This window comes from Thunnus albacares, chromosome 22 (assembly GCF_914725855.1).
Source record: "Thunnus albacares chromosome 22, fThuAlb1.1, whole genome shotgun sequence".
Lineage (NCBI taxonomy): Eukaryota > Metazoa > Chordata > Actinopteri > Scombriformes > Scombridae > Thunnus > Thunnus albacares.
In genome coordinates, this window is record NC_058127.1 from 5,020,411 (window position 1) to 5,036,010 (window position 15,600).

The 15,600-nt window shown below is 37.6% G+C and overlaps 1 protein-coding gene and 1 long non-coding RNA gene across 11 annotated transcripts in view; one reads left to right on the top strand and one right to left on the bottom strand.

Moving 5' to 3' along the window:
• The window catches only part of LOC122974121 (zinc finger protein 239-like), a 45,909-nt gene that overhangs the window by 2,783 nt on the left and 27,526 nt on the right, over window positions 1-15,600 (bottom strand). For 2 of the 8 annotated variants that reach the window (XM_044342027.1, XM_044342028.1), the window contains exon 2: window positions 3,479-6,317. In XM_044342027.1, coding sequence (XP_044197962.1) covers window positions 5,112-6,317 — 1,206 coding nt within the window. In that variant the 3' untranslated portion in view covers window positions 3,479-5,111. Of the gene's footprint in view, window positions 1-178; window positions 373-3,478; window positions 6,318-8,104; window positions 8,290-9,846; window positions 10,411-10,517; window positions 11,368-12,631; window positions 12,841-15,600 lie in introns of those variants that run through there. The other 6 variants (XR_006400237.1, XR_006400238.1, XM_044342033.1 and 3 more) reach the window with 5 other exon arrangements.
• Window positions 475-14,342, top strand: LOC122974301. 3 transcript variants are annotated; one of them, XR_006400299.1, is made up of 4 exons: window positions 475-561; window positions 1,558-3,198; window positions 14,037-14,118; window positions 14,297-14,342. It is a non-coding gene; the product is annotated as an uncharacterized LOC122974301 (long non-coding RNA). The 3 variants fall into 3 exon arrangements; XR_006400300.1 differs by having other exon boundaries at window positions 1,558-1,724; window positions 1,818-3,198; window positions 14,037-14,342; XR_006400298.1 differs by having other exon boundaries at window positions 1,558-1,639; window positions 1,818-3,198; window positions 14,037-14,342.

Genomic DNA, 15,600 nt, shown 5'->3' on the forward strand with positions numbered 1-15,600 from the left:
TGAAACCAGAAAACACTGAGACCTTTTGTAGTTTTTACGCCCGACAAACTCCGTGAACACAAAGCCCGGAAGTGTTTTAGTTTTCCATTTTTTTCTTTCAAACAACAGAATGAGACACATGGACCCTCGTGACTCGTTCTCGTGTCTTTGGTCTCATCATGAAGTCATGAACACTGACCTGTTTATCGGTGGTAGCACAGGGTGATCCTGATTCTTCCCTTTTAACAGGGTTGTTGGTAAGGTGCTCTGGGTTCTGGTTCTCCTCCATTCTGCTCTTGTGGTGGCCCTGGACGTAGAAATTCAGCAGGACTGTCTCTGACTGAGGGGCTGCTTCTCTGTCCAGTCAAAAATATCACCTCCGTGTTCTCGCGATATCACAGCGTCTCGCGGTCACTTGGAGCTCGTGTGAGATGAACTGAACCTTCGCTAAGCCCCGCCCTGCATAGTTACCGTTACTAAGGTGGCGGATTTTTTTAAAAATCAAAATGGCTTCTTGATTTCCTTCAGATAAATTATACTGGACTGCAGCGTTGGGACAAATGAATAATAAACAATAATGAGGTAAAAGAAGTTTCATATAAACTAATTTCTCAGAATACACCCTGTAAAAACATATGTTGCACAAAGATTTGAAGTTTAACAGCATGTAATGTGTGCTTTTTGTAATTCCTGACTTGGAAAAACTTGAATTTTGAAAACTTCCTGTGGACTAAAAAAACTTTTACTGTGAATTTAAAGAACTTAAAAGGACTTACCTTCTACTCTACTGACACTAGAAACAACAACATATTTAATATTTTACTCATAAAAGTAAATGTTCAGCAAATAAAACAACTATTTATTTATTTAAATAATGAACTAAAAACATCAGAAACTTATTGAAAAACAGTCAAAAGAACAACTCATACCTAAATTTTATTTGTATTGCTTGTCTTTTCTGTTAATGTATGAATGCTTATGTACACATACATTAGAATAAAAGTACAGAAATATCTGTTGCAAAATGTACTAAACATATCAAAAGCAAAAGTACTCATTGTACAAAATGGTTTTGTAATATTTATTTTTCAGTAATAGATCCAATACTCCAAAACTTGAATATTAGTACTGATTCATTGCAGCATTTTAATATAGTGAATGCACAGCTAATTTTAAAGATTTATACTTTTGCATCGTCTCAATTAATGTTTTACATTTAAAATATTGACCTGAAAAGCAGCTACAGCTGTGACATAAATTTAGTGGAGTAAAAATACAATAACACAATACAATAAAAAGTGTTTGTTACAAAATTGAAAGCTTTAAAAGTAAAAGTGCTCATTCTTGAGAATGACTCCACTCAGTGTTTCACTTTATATCTTTTATAGTATTGCCTTCTTGCCTTCTCTTTCAGCTCATTCAGAGCCATCCCAAAATGTCCCGTGGAATTGATATTCAAGCCTAAATATGTCAAATGTTTTGTATGCTCAATTTGTATATTTCCTAATGTGAATTTATTTTTCAGGGAATTGGTTTGTTTTTCAAAGGTCAATATTTTGGTCTTCTCCATTTTTACAGTTAGTGCCCATGCTTGACTGAACTTGTGGAGGATGTCCAGGCTCTGCTGTAAGGCCTCTTTGGAGGGAGACAAGAGAACCAGGTCATCAGCAAACATCAGACATTTGACCTCTGTGTCCTGCAGAGTCACACCAGGAGCTGTGGATGTTTGCAGTTGTTCTGCAAATGTATTTATATATATGTTGAAGAAGGTTGGGCTCAAATTGCAGCCCTGTTTCACCCCACGATACTATTTGATGGTTCTTTTGTTTCCATTGTAGGATAAAGTCCCTGCATGTTTTGAAGGCAGACAGCACAAGCCTCAAACAACAGATGAGCTCTTTCTTCAACGCCCCAGGAATGCTGGCCAATAAAGTGAGAGTCCCAAACTCCTCACTGACCAGACCATCTAAACAACCTCCTGTAAACAGAAAGGATCAGATAAGGAACCCCCATCTCCTGCATGGTCACCAAACCAGGCCACTGACCCAAACCATCTTTGATCCTTCAAGCTACAAGAGCAAGATAGGAAGACCAATTCAAACCCTGGTGTGAATTGATAGAACCATTTGGATAAAAGAACCCCACCATTGGTTATCATAACTCACCTCTAAGAGCCAGTCTCACATAGAGATGAACTGGCACCAGCTTTAATCCCACTGTGGATTTTGATTTTGAGGACTTGAGTGACCAAGCCAAGAACTGATCACTGGGCAAACCAGCATAAGGCACAAGACATGCTGCACAGTATGCCATGCCCCAGTGACATACAGACACTCACAGACATTTACCTGAACACAAACACACACACACACACACACACACCCTCAAATGGCATGGACCCCTGCCGTTTGAAGTCAGACCAAAGAGGATTAAAATACAGTTTGTATGGAATCCTAGTCTGACCTCTGACATCATTGGCACCAAAGACATCACAGCCTCCTTCAGCTCTCTCCAACCTCTTGTTTAGATTAAATTAATTAAAATGAAACCATAACCTCCTTGTTAGTGATTTCATGATGCGTTTGACTTCTTCAGTCTGAAGTGGTTCCGTGTTTAAACTTCCAATTAACATAATTAAAATAGTAATAATGAAAAAGAAAGTAATAACCTGTCTGCTTAATGGAAAGGCAAAGTCATGATGGAAGGATGAAAGATAAACTAATTTTTTGTTGTTTCCTAAAAGTTTGGGAAAAGTTTTTTTTTGTCCTAACAGCGGAGGATGCTCTTTATTATGCATCATCACAAAACGTTAAGACACATTCAGATGAATGTCATTGGTATCAGTTTATTTTCAAATGCATTCATCTTAATCTTCCTTGTTGCTTAAAACAATTCTTTGTTTCGCTCTAATCAGATCCTCTTTATGAATCTCTTTGTCTCCTTGGGAGTTGGTAACAATTTATGTTTCAGGCTCTTTCTGATTGGAATAATTTACCTGTATTTGTTCGTTCCTGTTCATCACATCCGTGTTCTCGCGACCTCACAGCATCTCGCGGTCATTTGAATTTAGTTTGAGATGAACTGCATAGTTACCGTTACTAAGGTGGCGGATTAAAAAAAAAAAAAGAAAAGAAAAAATCAAAATGGCTCTTTGATTTCCTTCAGATAAATCATACTGGACTGCAGCTTTGGGACAAAAGAATAATACAGAATAATGAGGTAAAAGAAGTTTCTTATAAACTAATTTCTCAGAATACACCCTGTACAAACATATGTTGTAGAAAGATTTGAAGTTTAACAGGATGTTATGTGTTTTTTGTAATTCCTGCCCTGAAAAACGTGAATTTTGGAAACTTCCCGTGAACTAAAAAAATCTTAAAATGTGAATTTGAGGAATTTAAAGGACTTGCCTTCTACTCTAATGACACTAGAAATAATGAAATGGTTTAATGTGTCCTTTTATTTGACTGGGAAAACGTTTTACTCATAAAAGTAAATATTCAGCAAACAAACCCTCATTTATTTATTTAAAAAAAAATCAGCTAAACACATCAGAAACCTATTGAAATAAAGTCAATAGAACAATTCATACCTTAACATTTTATTTGTATTGCTTGTCTTTTCTATTCATGTATGAATGTTTATGAACACTTAAACTAGAATAAAAGTACAGAAGTATTTGTTGCAAAATATACTTAAAAAGTCAAAAGTGCTTATTATACAAAGTGGTTTTCTAATATTTATTATTAGTGCTGATTCATTGCAGCATTTTAATATGGTGAATGCAGAACTAATTTTAAAGATTTATACTGTACAAGTATACAAGTATTTGTTACAAATTTCTTTACTGTGATCGACAGAAAACGATCCTTTAATGTCACAGTGAAAACAGATCTATACAAAGTGATCTAAATTCATTACAAATATAAAGAATATATGTAAAATACATGTAGTGGGGTAGAAAATACAACATTTCCCTCTGAAATATGGTGCAGTAGAAGTAACAAAAATTAGAAATACTCAAGTAAAGTACTTTTAAATTGTAGTTAAATGCAGTACTTGAGTACATGTGCTTATTTACATTTGTGCACTGAAGCAGAACAATGAGGAGATGTGGACCACTCAGACTGTAATGATCTAAACCTGTTTGCCATCTCTGCTGCTGAGTGAACAAAGATCAGAAAGATCAGGGACATTAAAGTCCAAGTGTGCTTCAAACAAAGTATTTATCAGTAAACAGTAACAGGAAACTGACAGAAGAGAATTATTTGGACTGTTGATCAGACAAAACAAGACATATTTATATTTTCTGACATTTTATGAACAACTAATTTCCTCAAAACTTATAATACTGATAGTGAACTATGCTGACATTGTTCAGTGTCAGATTTAACAGGCTGTGCAGATCTCTGCAGCTTTATACCAGGATGTTCTTTTTTATGCACCATCACAAAATGTTGGACACATTCAGATGAATTTCATTGGCATCAGCTTATTTTCAAATACATTCATCTTAATTTTCCTTGTTATTTAAAACAATTCTATGTTTCACTCTGATCAGATCCTCTTTATGATTGTCTTCGTCTCCTAGGAAGTTGTTGAAAAAGCGCTAATGGTTCAGGCTCTTTCTGATTGGAATAATTTAACTGTAAATATTGTTCGCTGTCATTAAGTGGTTGATTTAAAAATATTTTGTTCTCTTGAAACAAATTGCACGTTTTCAAAATCTAATTACTATTAAACTGAACTCAATCGTCTGAACAACCACCATAAAGAAATCCTGAATCCACCTTAAACTCATTTAAACTAATTTCAAGCTTTCTTTAAGTTACTTTAAATGCTGTTACTTTTCCCCCATTAACAATGTTTCGCTACTCACATTTTCAGCAATTCTATGACTTGGATCAACATGAAACTCAAGTTGAAAAATGAAAAAACTCCCAGAGTAGAAGTGAGCTATGACCAATCACTGTGCTTAAAAATTGGTCACATGGGCCGCTAATGGCATAGATGCTGATTCTTAAGTTAAAGTTGGCATCTCTCAGTTTGTAGAGAAACTCAGGATAAAACAACACCGTTATTAAAGGCATGAAGAGACGAGTGGACACCACTGATCTGCCTCTAAAACATGTTCAACACGATGCTGAGTGACTGCATCTGTGTTTTTTTAAGGAACTACCATGAGTGAAAGTTTTCCCACATTGCTCACACTCGTACGGCTTCTCTCCAGTGTGAATGCGTTGGTGGCTTTTTAGCCATCTGTCTGTAGTGAAAGTTTTCCCACATCGGTCACAGTTGTATGGTTTCTCTCCAGTGTGAATGCGTTGGTGGATTTTTAGATCACTGCCTGTAGTGAAAGTTCTCCCACATTGCTCACAGCTGTATGGTTTCTCTCCAGTATGAATGCGTTGGTGCCGTTTTAGATTACCTTCTATAGTGAAAGTTTTCCCACATTCATCACAGTAGTGCGGTTTCTCTCCAGTGTGAATGCGTTGGTGGATTTTTAGATGACTGCCTCTAGTGAAGAATTTCCCACATTGGTCACACCAGTACGGCTTCTCTCCAGTGTGAATGCGTTGGTGGATTTCTAGACCACTGCCTGTAGTGAAAGTTCTCCCACATTGCTCACAGCTGTATGGTTTCTCTCCAGTATGAATGCGTTGGTGCCGTTTTAGATTACCCTCTATAGTGAAAGTTTTCCCACATTCATCACAGTAGTGCGGTTTCTCTCCAGTGTGAATGCGTTGGTGGCTTTTTAGATGACTGCCTCTAGTGAAGAATTTCCCACACTGGTCACACCAGTACGGCTTCTCTCCAGTGTGAATGCGTTGGTGGATTTTTAGACCACTGCCTGTAGTGAAAGTTCTCCCACATTGCTCACAGCTGTACGGTTTCTCTCCGGTGTGAATGCGTTGGTGGATTTTTAGATCACTGCCTGTAGTGAAAGTTCTTCCACATTGCTCACAGCTGTACGGTTTCTCTCCATTGTGAATGCGTTGGTGCCGTTTTAGATTACTGTCTGTAGTGAAAGCTTTCCCACATTTGTCACAGCTGTACGGCTTCTCTCCAGTGTGAATATGTTGGTGGATTTTTAGACTACTATCGTTAGAGAAAGTTTTCCCACATTTCTCACACCAGTACGGCTTCTCTCCAGTGTGAATACGTTGGTGGACTTTTAGATGACTGACTGTATTGAAAGCTTTCCCACACTGGTCACAGCTTGGACGTTTCTCTCCTGTATGAACTTTCTGATGAATCTTTAAATGTCTTGATGTCGTGAAGGCTTTGTCACAGTGCTGACAGCAGTGATGTTTGAGTCCTTTTCTTCCTGTTTGTTTCTATGACAACAGACAAACACACAGAGAAAGAGAGAGAGAGATGACATGGTGGAGCAAGTGATCTAAAACTATAAAATGTTACATTAATGGTAAATGTAGGACCCACAGTGTTTGAAGCTTGCCACAGACTAAGTCAGGATATCTAGACCTCTCCTGACCTTTGTGTAAACAGTATTAGTTTTTCCCCATTCAGTAAAATGAAACATGAACATTGACAGTCAAAAAAATGAGAAAAACAAAACAATCAGACAATTGCAGACAGATTGATAAATAGATCTAGTACAGCTAACATCAGAATTTGAGTACATTTTTGCCATTTTTTTCTGGAGTGAAGTAGAGACGACTAATAAATGTAAAGCGCTGCAAATGGAGGAGTAAATGCAATCAATAATGAGATCCTACATAGTGTCCATACATGTCAACATTGGGCTTTGAAAATAACGGTGACTTTCTTGGACCCCACCTGACCATCATTTTTGAATTATGAAAAGAGTTTCCTCTCTTGGCTTTTTGTAGGTGTCTCATTCATTTCGTTAAGGTACAATTACTGAGGTCAACATTTTAACAGCTTAAGAAATCATCATGTTAATTAAAGCTGCAAGCAGCGATGAACGGGCCTTCGCACCCTTGCGCACGTCAGGGCGTGGCGAAGTTGAAGGGCTTCTGTCACAGGCATCTAGATGTTTTCAGACCTGGGAGCATTTACAATAAAGTTATAGCAACTTCTTCTGTCTTGGCGAAACATCAAATCTCAACAGTGCGAGGATGAGAATTTTCTGCAGGGTGAGACATGTCTGTCTCGCTCACACCTGTGTCAAAATGATGTTTCTTTTGATTATTCCTTTTGCTTCAGATTTACTGAGTGTACTGATATCCACATACATGTTATCATAAAATTCATATTTTCAAATATGCACAGCATTTCATATATCTGAATATCTATAGTCTCCCTACTGTGAGGTGTAAATGACTGCTGTAACATTAATGCAGAACACAAATCTGTACACAGAATAACCTTCTTACTTGTAACTCATCTATCCACTGTAATGCTGTTGCTAGTGCCATCCTCTCGACTGTGAAAACTGACAAATGATCCGATGTTCTTCTTTTAACAGAAAATTGTAAGGCCGGTATACTAAAAGCAAACCTGTGCTCCCTGTATTCGGATCCTTGGATCCATCTGTAGATACTGGGACTGCTAATGTACTTTTACTTGAGTAGGATTTTTCATGCAGAAGTTTTACTTGTAATTGGGTATTTTTATATTGTTGTATTGGTACTTTTACTTAAGTGAAGGATCTGAATACTTCTTCCAACTCTACAGATATGTTTGAAACATGGACTACATGCCACCTGTTAGCAGCACTTAAGGCACAGTGAAGCTTAGTATCTGACATTAACTAGAAATCCTGTTCAGGAACATTTAAGATGTCTGATTTCAGTTTGTCTTTTGTTGTGTGCGCTCCCGCGAAAGGCGGGATTTTACATACGATGTATTGCGCATGCGCCATGCGCTGCGCGGGGGACCGCAAACATAAAGAAAACATTACAATATTATTTTCTAACTTTGTTCATATTACTCGCAACAAGGTGAAACCAGGAAACACTCAGACTTTTGTAGTTTTTACGCCCGAAAACTCCATGAAAACAAAGCCTGGAAGTGTTTTAGTTTCCTTTTTTTCAGACTTTATTTCAAACAAGATTGAGACACGCGGACCCTCAAGACTCGTCCTCGTGTCTTTAGCCTCGTTACGAAGCCGTTTTATCATGAAATCATGAACACTGACCTGTTTATCGTTGGTAGTACACGGTGAGCTTGATTCTTCCCTTTTAACGGGGTTGCCGGTTAGGTGCTCCGGGTTCTGGTTCACCTCCATTCTGCTCTTGTGGTCTTGTGGCGTCTCGCGGTCATTTGAACTTCGTTTGAGATGAACTGAGCCTTCGCTAAGCCCCGCCCTGCATGGTTACCGTTACTAAGGTGGCGGATTTAAAAAAAAACAAAAAACAAAAGGGCTCCTTGATTTCCTTCACATAAATTATACTAGACTGCAGCTTTGGGACAAATGAATAATAAGGAATAATGAAGTAAAAGAAGTTTCTTAATAAAATAAAAAACTAATCTCTCAGAATACACCCTGTAAAACATGTAAAGAGATTTGAAGTTTAACAGGATGTAATGTGTGTTTTTTGTAATTCCTGCCCTAAAACACTTTGAATTTTGGAAACTTCTTGTGGACTAAAAAAAAAAGTGAATTTAAAGGACTTACCTTCTACTCTACTGACACCAGAAATAATGAAATGGTTTAATGTCAGTCCTTTCATTTTACTGGGAAAATGTTTTATTCATTGAAATAAATATTCAGCAAACAAACCACTATTTATTTCAAAAATGAACTAAAAACATCAGAAACCTATTGGGTAAAAAAGTCAAAAGAACAATTCATACCTTAAGATTTAATTGTATTGCTTGTCTTTTCTATTAATTTATGAATGTTTATGTACACTTACATTAGAATGAAAGTACAGAAGTATTTGTTGCAAAGTGTACTTAAAATGTCAAAAGTACTCATACAAAATGGATTTTCTAATATTTATTATATATTATTGGAATATTAGTACTGAGTCATTGCAGCATTTTACTATGGTGAATGCAGAGCTAATTTTAAAGATTTATACTGTTGCATAGTATCAATTAGTGTTTTACATTTAAAATGTTAATCTGAAAAGTGGCTAAAGCTGTGAAAGAAATGCAGTGGAGTAAAAATACAATAACACAATACAATACATAGAATTTGTTACAAAATGAAAACAGATCTCTACAAAGTGATCTAAATTCATTACAAATGTAAAATACATGTAGTGGAGTAGAAAATACAACATTTCCCTCTGAAATATGGTGCAGAAGTCACAAAAATTGGAAATACTCAAGTACCTTTAAATTGTAGTTAAATGCAGTACCTGAGTACATGCGCTTATTTACATTTGAACATTGAAGCTGAACAATGAGGAGATGTGGACGACCCAGACTGTAATGATCTAAACCTGTTTACCATCTCTGCTGCTGACTGAACAAAGATCAGAAAGATCAGGGACATTAAAGTCTAAGTGTGCTTCAAACAAAGTACTTGTCAGGTCGTCACACAGAGTCTGAAAACTCCCCTAACATTTCACACCTTTCTGACCTCACAGTCGTTGAATCCAACAATTCAACTATTTCTGGAACCTTTGAAGCTTTTCTGTGTCACATGACAGTAAACTGAATTATTTGTGGATTTTGGACTGTTGATCAGACAAAACAAGACATTTGAAGACGACACCTTAAACTGCAAGAAATAAACATTTTTCAGTATTTTCATATTTTCTTACATTTTATGAACAACTAGTTGCCTCAAAACCTATATTACTGATAGTGAACTATGCTGATATTGCTAAACGTCAGATTTAACAGGCTGTGCAGATCTCCGCAGATTTGTATCAGGATATTTCTTTTTTATGCACCACCACAAAATGTTGGACATTTTCAGATGAATTTCATTGGCATCAGCTTATTTTCAAATGTATTTATTTGAACTTTCCTCGTTGCTTAAAACAATTCTATGTTTCGCTCTGATCAGATCCTCTTTATGATTGTCTTCGTCTCCTAGGAAGTTGTTGAAAAAGCGCTAATGTTTCAGGCTCTTTCTGATTGGAATAATTTAACTGTAAATATTGTTCGCTGTCATTAAGTGGTTGATTTAAAAATATTTTGTTCTCTTGAAACAAATTGCACATTTTCAAAATCTAATTACTATTAAACTGAACTCAATCGTCTGAACAACCACCTGAACGAAATCCTGAATCCACCTTAAACTCATTTAAACTAATTTCAAGCTTTCTTTAAGTTACTTTAAATGCTGTTACTTTTCCCCCATTAACAATGTTACGCTACTCACACTTTCAGCAATTCTATGACTTGGATCAACATGAAACTCAAGTTGAAAAATGAAAAAACTCCCAGAGTAGAAGTGAGCTATGACCAACCACTGTGCTTAAAATTTGGTGACATGGGCCGCTAATGGCATAGATGCTGGTTCTTAAGTTAAAGTTGGCATCTCTCAGTAAGAAACTCAGGATAGAACAACACCGTTATTAAAGGCATGAAAAGACGAGTGGACACCACTGATCTGCCTCTAAAACATGTTCAACACAATGCTGAGTGACTGCATCTGTGTCTTTTTAAGGAACTACCACGAGTGAAAGTTTTCCCACATTGCCCACACCAGTATGGCTTCTGTCCAGTGTGAATGCGTTGGTGGATTATTAGATTATTAGCGTGAGTGAAAGTTTTCCCACATTGCTCACACTCGTATGGCTTCTGTCCAGTGTGAATGCGTTGGTGGCTTTTTAGCCATCTGTCTGTAGTGAAAGTTTTCCCACATTGGTCACAGTTGTATGGTTTCTCTCCAGTGTGAATGCGTTGGTGGATTTTTAGATCACTGCCTGTAGTGAAGAATTTTCCACATTGGTCACACCAGTACGGCTTCTCTCCAGTGTGAATGCGTTGGTGCCGTTTTAGATTACTGTCTATAGTGAAAGCTTTCCCACATTCGTCACAGTGGTACAGTTTCTCTCCAGTGTGAATGCGTTGGTGCCGTTGTAGATCACTGCCTGTAGTGAAAGTTCTCCCACATTGCTCACAGCTGTACGGTTTCTCTCCAGTGTGAATGCGTTGGTGCTGTTTTAGATCACTGCCTGTAGTGAAAGTTCTCCCACATTGCTCACAGTTGTACGGCTTCTCTCCAGTGTGAATGCGTTGGTGGATTTTTAGACTACTATCGTGAGAGAAAGTTTTCCCACATTTCTCACACCAGTACGGCTTCTCTCCAGTGTGAGTGCGTTGGTGGACTTTTAGATGACTGACTGTATTGAAAGCTTTCCCACACTGGTCACAGCTTGGACGTTTCTCTCCTGTATGAACTTTCTGATGAATCTTTAAATATTTCGATGTCGTGAAGGCTTTGTCACAGTGCTGACAGCAGTGATGTTTGAGTCTCTGTCTTCCTGTTTGTTTCTATGACAACAGACAAACACACAGAGAAAGAGAGAGAGATGACATGGTGGAGCGAGTGATGAAAGCAGCTAAATGTAGCAGGCAACTATTGTTTGTTTGATTTTGTCATTTGAAGTATGAATTGAATTTATTATTTGAAGTTTTGCACTTGGCAGTTTATCTTTGCAATCATTTTTATATCTGTATTAAGTATTCATTTTACCCTTTGTCTTAGTAGAGAGAGACAGTTCAGAGTAGTAAATGTTTACATTCGATTCAGTATGATTTTTTTTTTCCTTGAGACCTTAAGTGTCTATTGCAGTCAAATGGAAAGAGTAACTAAAAACAGCAATCTAGAATCAGATCTATGTATGTATTGAACTGAGAACTGATTATGATCCAAAAATCGGTTGTGAATCAAATCGTGACCCCGATAATTGGAATCAAATTGAAATGTGAAATTTCCTGAATGGTGCACCTCTAATAACTATATCCCGCCTACTGTGAGGTGTAACTGACGGCAGTGACATTAATGCAGAAGACAGAACTGTACACAGAATAATCTTTTTACTTGTAACTCACCTGTACACTGTAATACTGTTGCAACTACCATCCTGTCAACTGTGAAAACTGACAAATGATCTGATGTCCTTCTTTAAACAGAAACTTGTAAGGCCGGTATACTAAAAGCAAAACCTGTGCTCCCTGTGTTCAGATCCATCTGTATGGGACCGATAATGTACTTTTACTTAAGTAGGGTTTTTCGTGCAGGAGTTTTACTTGTAATTGAGTATTTTTACATTGCTGTATTGGTACTTTTACTTAGGTAAAGGATCTCTATCCTTCTTCCAACATTGCAGATACGTTTGAAACATGGACTATCTACCACGTGTTAGCAACGCTGAAGGCACATTGAAGCTCAGTATCTGTCATTTACGAGAAATCCTGTTCAGAAACATTTAAAATGTCTTATTACAGTTTGTCTTTTGTTGTGCGCGCTGTCTGATTTCACTACGGTGTACTGCGCGTGCGCAACGCGGGGGAACGTAAAAGTCCTCAAACCTAGAACATTATTTTCTAACTTTGTTCATATTACTCACAACAAGGTGAAACCAGAAAACACCGAGACCTTTTGTAGTTTTTACGCCCGACAAACTCCGTGAACACAAAGCCCGGAAGTGTTTTAGTTTTCTATTTTTTTCTTTCAAACAACAGAATGAGACACATGGACCCTCGTGACTCGTTCTCGTGTCTTTGGTCTCATCATGAAGTCATGAACACTGACCTGTTTATCGGTGGTAGCACAGGGTGAGCCTGATTCTTCCCTTTTAACAGGATTGTTGGTAAGGTGCTCTGGGTTCTGGTTCTCCTCCATTCTGCTCTTGTGGTCGCCCTGGACGTAGAAATCCAGCAGGACTGTCTCTGACTGAGGGACTGCTTCTCTGTCCAGTCAAAAATATCACCTCCGTGTTCTCGCGATATTACAGCGTCTCGCGATCACTTGGAGCTTGTGTGAGATGAACTGAACCTTCGCTAAGCCCCGCCCTGCATAGTTACCGTTACTAAGGTGGCGGATTTTTAAAAAAATCAAAATGGCTTCTTGATTTCCTTCAGATAAATTATACTGGACTGCAGCGTTGGGACAAATGAATAATAAACAATAATGAGGTAAAAGAAGTTTCTTATAAACTAATTTCTCAGAATACACCCTGTAAAAACATATGTTGCACAAAGATTTGAAGTTTAACAGCATGTAATGTGTGCTTTTTGTAATTCCTGACCTGAAAAACTTGAATTTTGGAAACTTCCGGTGGACTAAAAAAACTTTTACTGTGAATTTAAAGAACTTAAAAGGACTTACCTTCTACTCTACTGACACTAGAAACAACAACGTTTTAATGTCAGTCTTTTTATTGTACTGTGACAATATTTTACTCATAAAAGTGAATGTTGAGCAAATAAAACAACTATTTATTTATTTAAATAATGAACTAAAAACATCAGAAACTTATTGAAAAACAGTCAAAAGAACAACTCATACCTAAATTTTATTTGTATTGCTTGTCTTTTCTGTTAATGTATGAATGCTTATGTACACATACATTAGAATAAAAGTACAGAAGTATCTGTTGCTAAATGTACTAAACGTATCAAAAGTAAAAGTACTCATTATACAAAATGGTTTTGTAATATTTATTTTTCAGTAATAGATCCAATACTCCAAAACTTGAATATTAGTACTGATTCATTGCAGCATTTTAATATAGTGAATGCAGAGCTAATTTTAAAGATTTATACTGTTGCATAGTCTCAATTAATGTTTTACATTTAAAATATTGACCTGAAAAGCAGCTACAGCTGTGACATAAATTTAGTGGAGTAAAAATACAATAACACAATACAATAAAAAGTGTTTGTTACAAAATTGAAAGCTTTAAAAGTAAAAGTGCTCATTCTTGAGAATGGCTCCACTCAGTGTTTCACTATATATCTTTTATAGTATTGCCTTCTTGCCTTCTCTTTCAGCTCATTCAGAGCCATCCCAAAATGTCCCGTGGAATTGATATTCAAGCCTAAATATGTCAAATGTTTTGTATGCTCAATTTGTATATTTCCTAATGTGAATTTATTTTTCAGGGAATTGGTTTGTTTTTCAAAGGTCAATATTTTGGTCTTCTCCATTTTTACAGTTAGTGCCCATGCTTGACTGAACTTGTGGAGGATGTCCAGGCTCTGCTGTAAGGCCTCTTTGGAGGGAGACAAGAGAACCAGGTCATCAGCAAACATCAGACATTTGACCTCTGTGTCCTGCAGAGTCACACCAGGAGCTGTGAATGTTTGCAGTTGTTCTGCAAATGTATTTATATATATGTTGAAGAAAGTTGGGCTCAAATTGCAGCCCTGTTTCACCCCATGATACTATTTGATGGCTCTTTTGTTTCCATTGTAGGATAAAGTCCCTGCATGTTTTGAAGGCAGACAGCACAAGCCTCAAACAACAGATGAGCTCTTTCTTCAACACCCCAGGAATGCTGGCCAATAAAGTGAGAGTCCCAAACTCCTCACTGACCAGACCATCTAAACAACCTCCTGCAAACAGAAAGGATCAGATAAGGAACCCCCATCTCCTGGATGGTCACCAAACCAGGCCACTGACCCAAACCATCTTTGATCCTTCAAGCTACAAGAGCCAGCAAGATAGGAAGACCAATTCAAACCACGGTGTGAATTGATAGTACCATTTGGATAAAAGAACCCCACCATTAGTTATTATAACTCACCTCTAAGAGCCAGTCTCACATAAAGACGAACTGGCACCAACTTTAATCCCACTGTGGATTTTGATTTTGAGGACTTGAGTGACCAAGCCAAGAACTGATCACTGGGCAAACCAGCAAAAGGCACAAGACATGCTGCACAATATGCCATGCCCCAGTAACATACAGACACTCACAGACATTTACCTGAACACACACACACACACACACACACACACACACACACACACACCCTCAAATGGCATGGACCCCTGCCCTTTGCTGTCAGACCAAAGACCAGAGGAGTGTAAAACTCATGGATTAGTTTTAGATTTTGACTAAGGACAATTATTGTTGTATGTTGATAAGGTGTTTATTAGACTTTTATTCCACTGCCTTAAAGCCAAGACACGTACCACTAACATAATCCCATCATCCATGATAACACTATCATGTTTAGTACTGTTCTGCTTGTTTCACTCTCAGAACTCTAAAGCAACTATCCAAATTGCAAAAATTAGGATCATGCAATTGTTAAATTGTAAATACTTTGATTAATGGAGTAAGTGTATTCAGGAACTGTACCCGCCTGTCCATGAACAGGAGGGGACTGACTCTGCTCCCCCAGAACTCTATAACCCCTGGCATTGGCTAGGATGCACCTTCTGGGCAGGCAGACTGAAACTTAAAACTCTTATCTGAGACTCTGGGCTGTTTTTGAGCTGCTGTTTGCTGTTTTAGGCTGTGTTTTAAGCTGTTTCTAGGCAGCTCTTTTGGGCTGCTTGATGCTGGTTCTTCCTGCTTTCTGCCATGCCAGTGGAAAGCTTTCAGTTTGCTAGTCCGAAGATGTGACTCAGAGCATCTTCTGAATCTGGAGTCATGAGTTGAGAATCAAGCCTAGGAGAGCATGAGAGCATAAACCAGGAGCATTCTTCCAATGGAACCTTTTCAAAGCCGGACCGGCCGACTCACTCATCACTACCAGATCCACACTCCA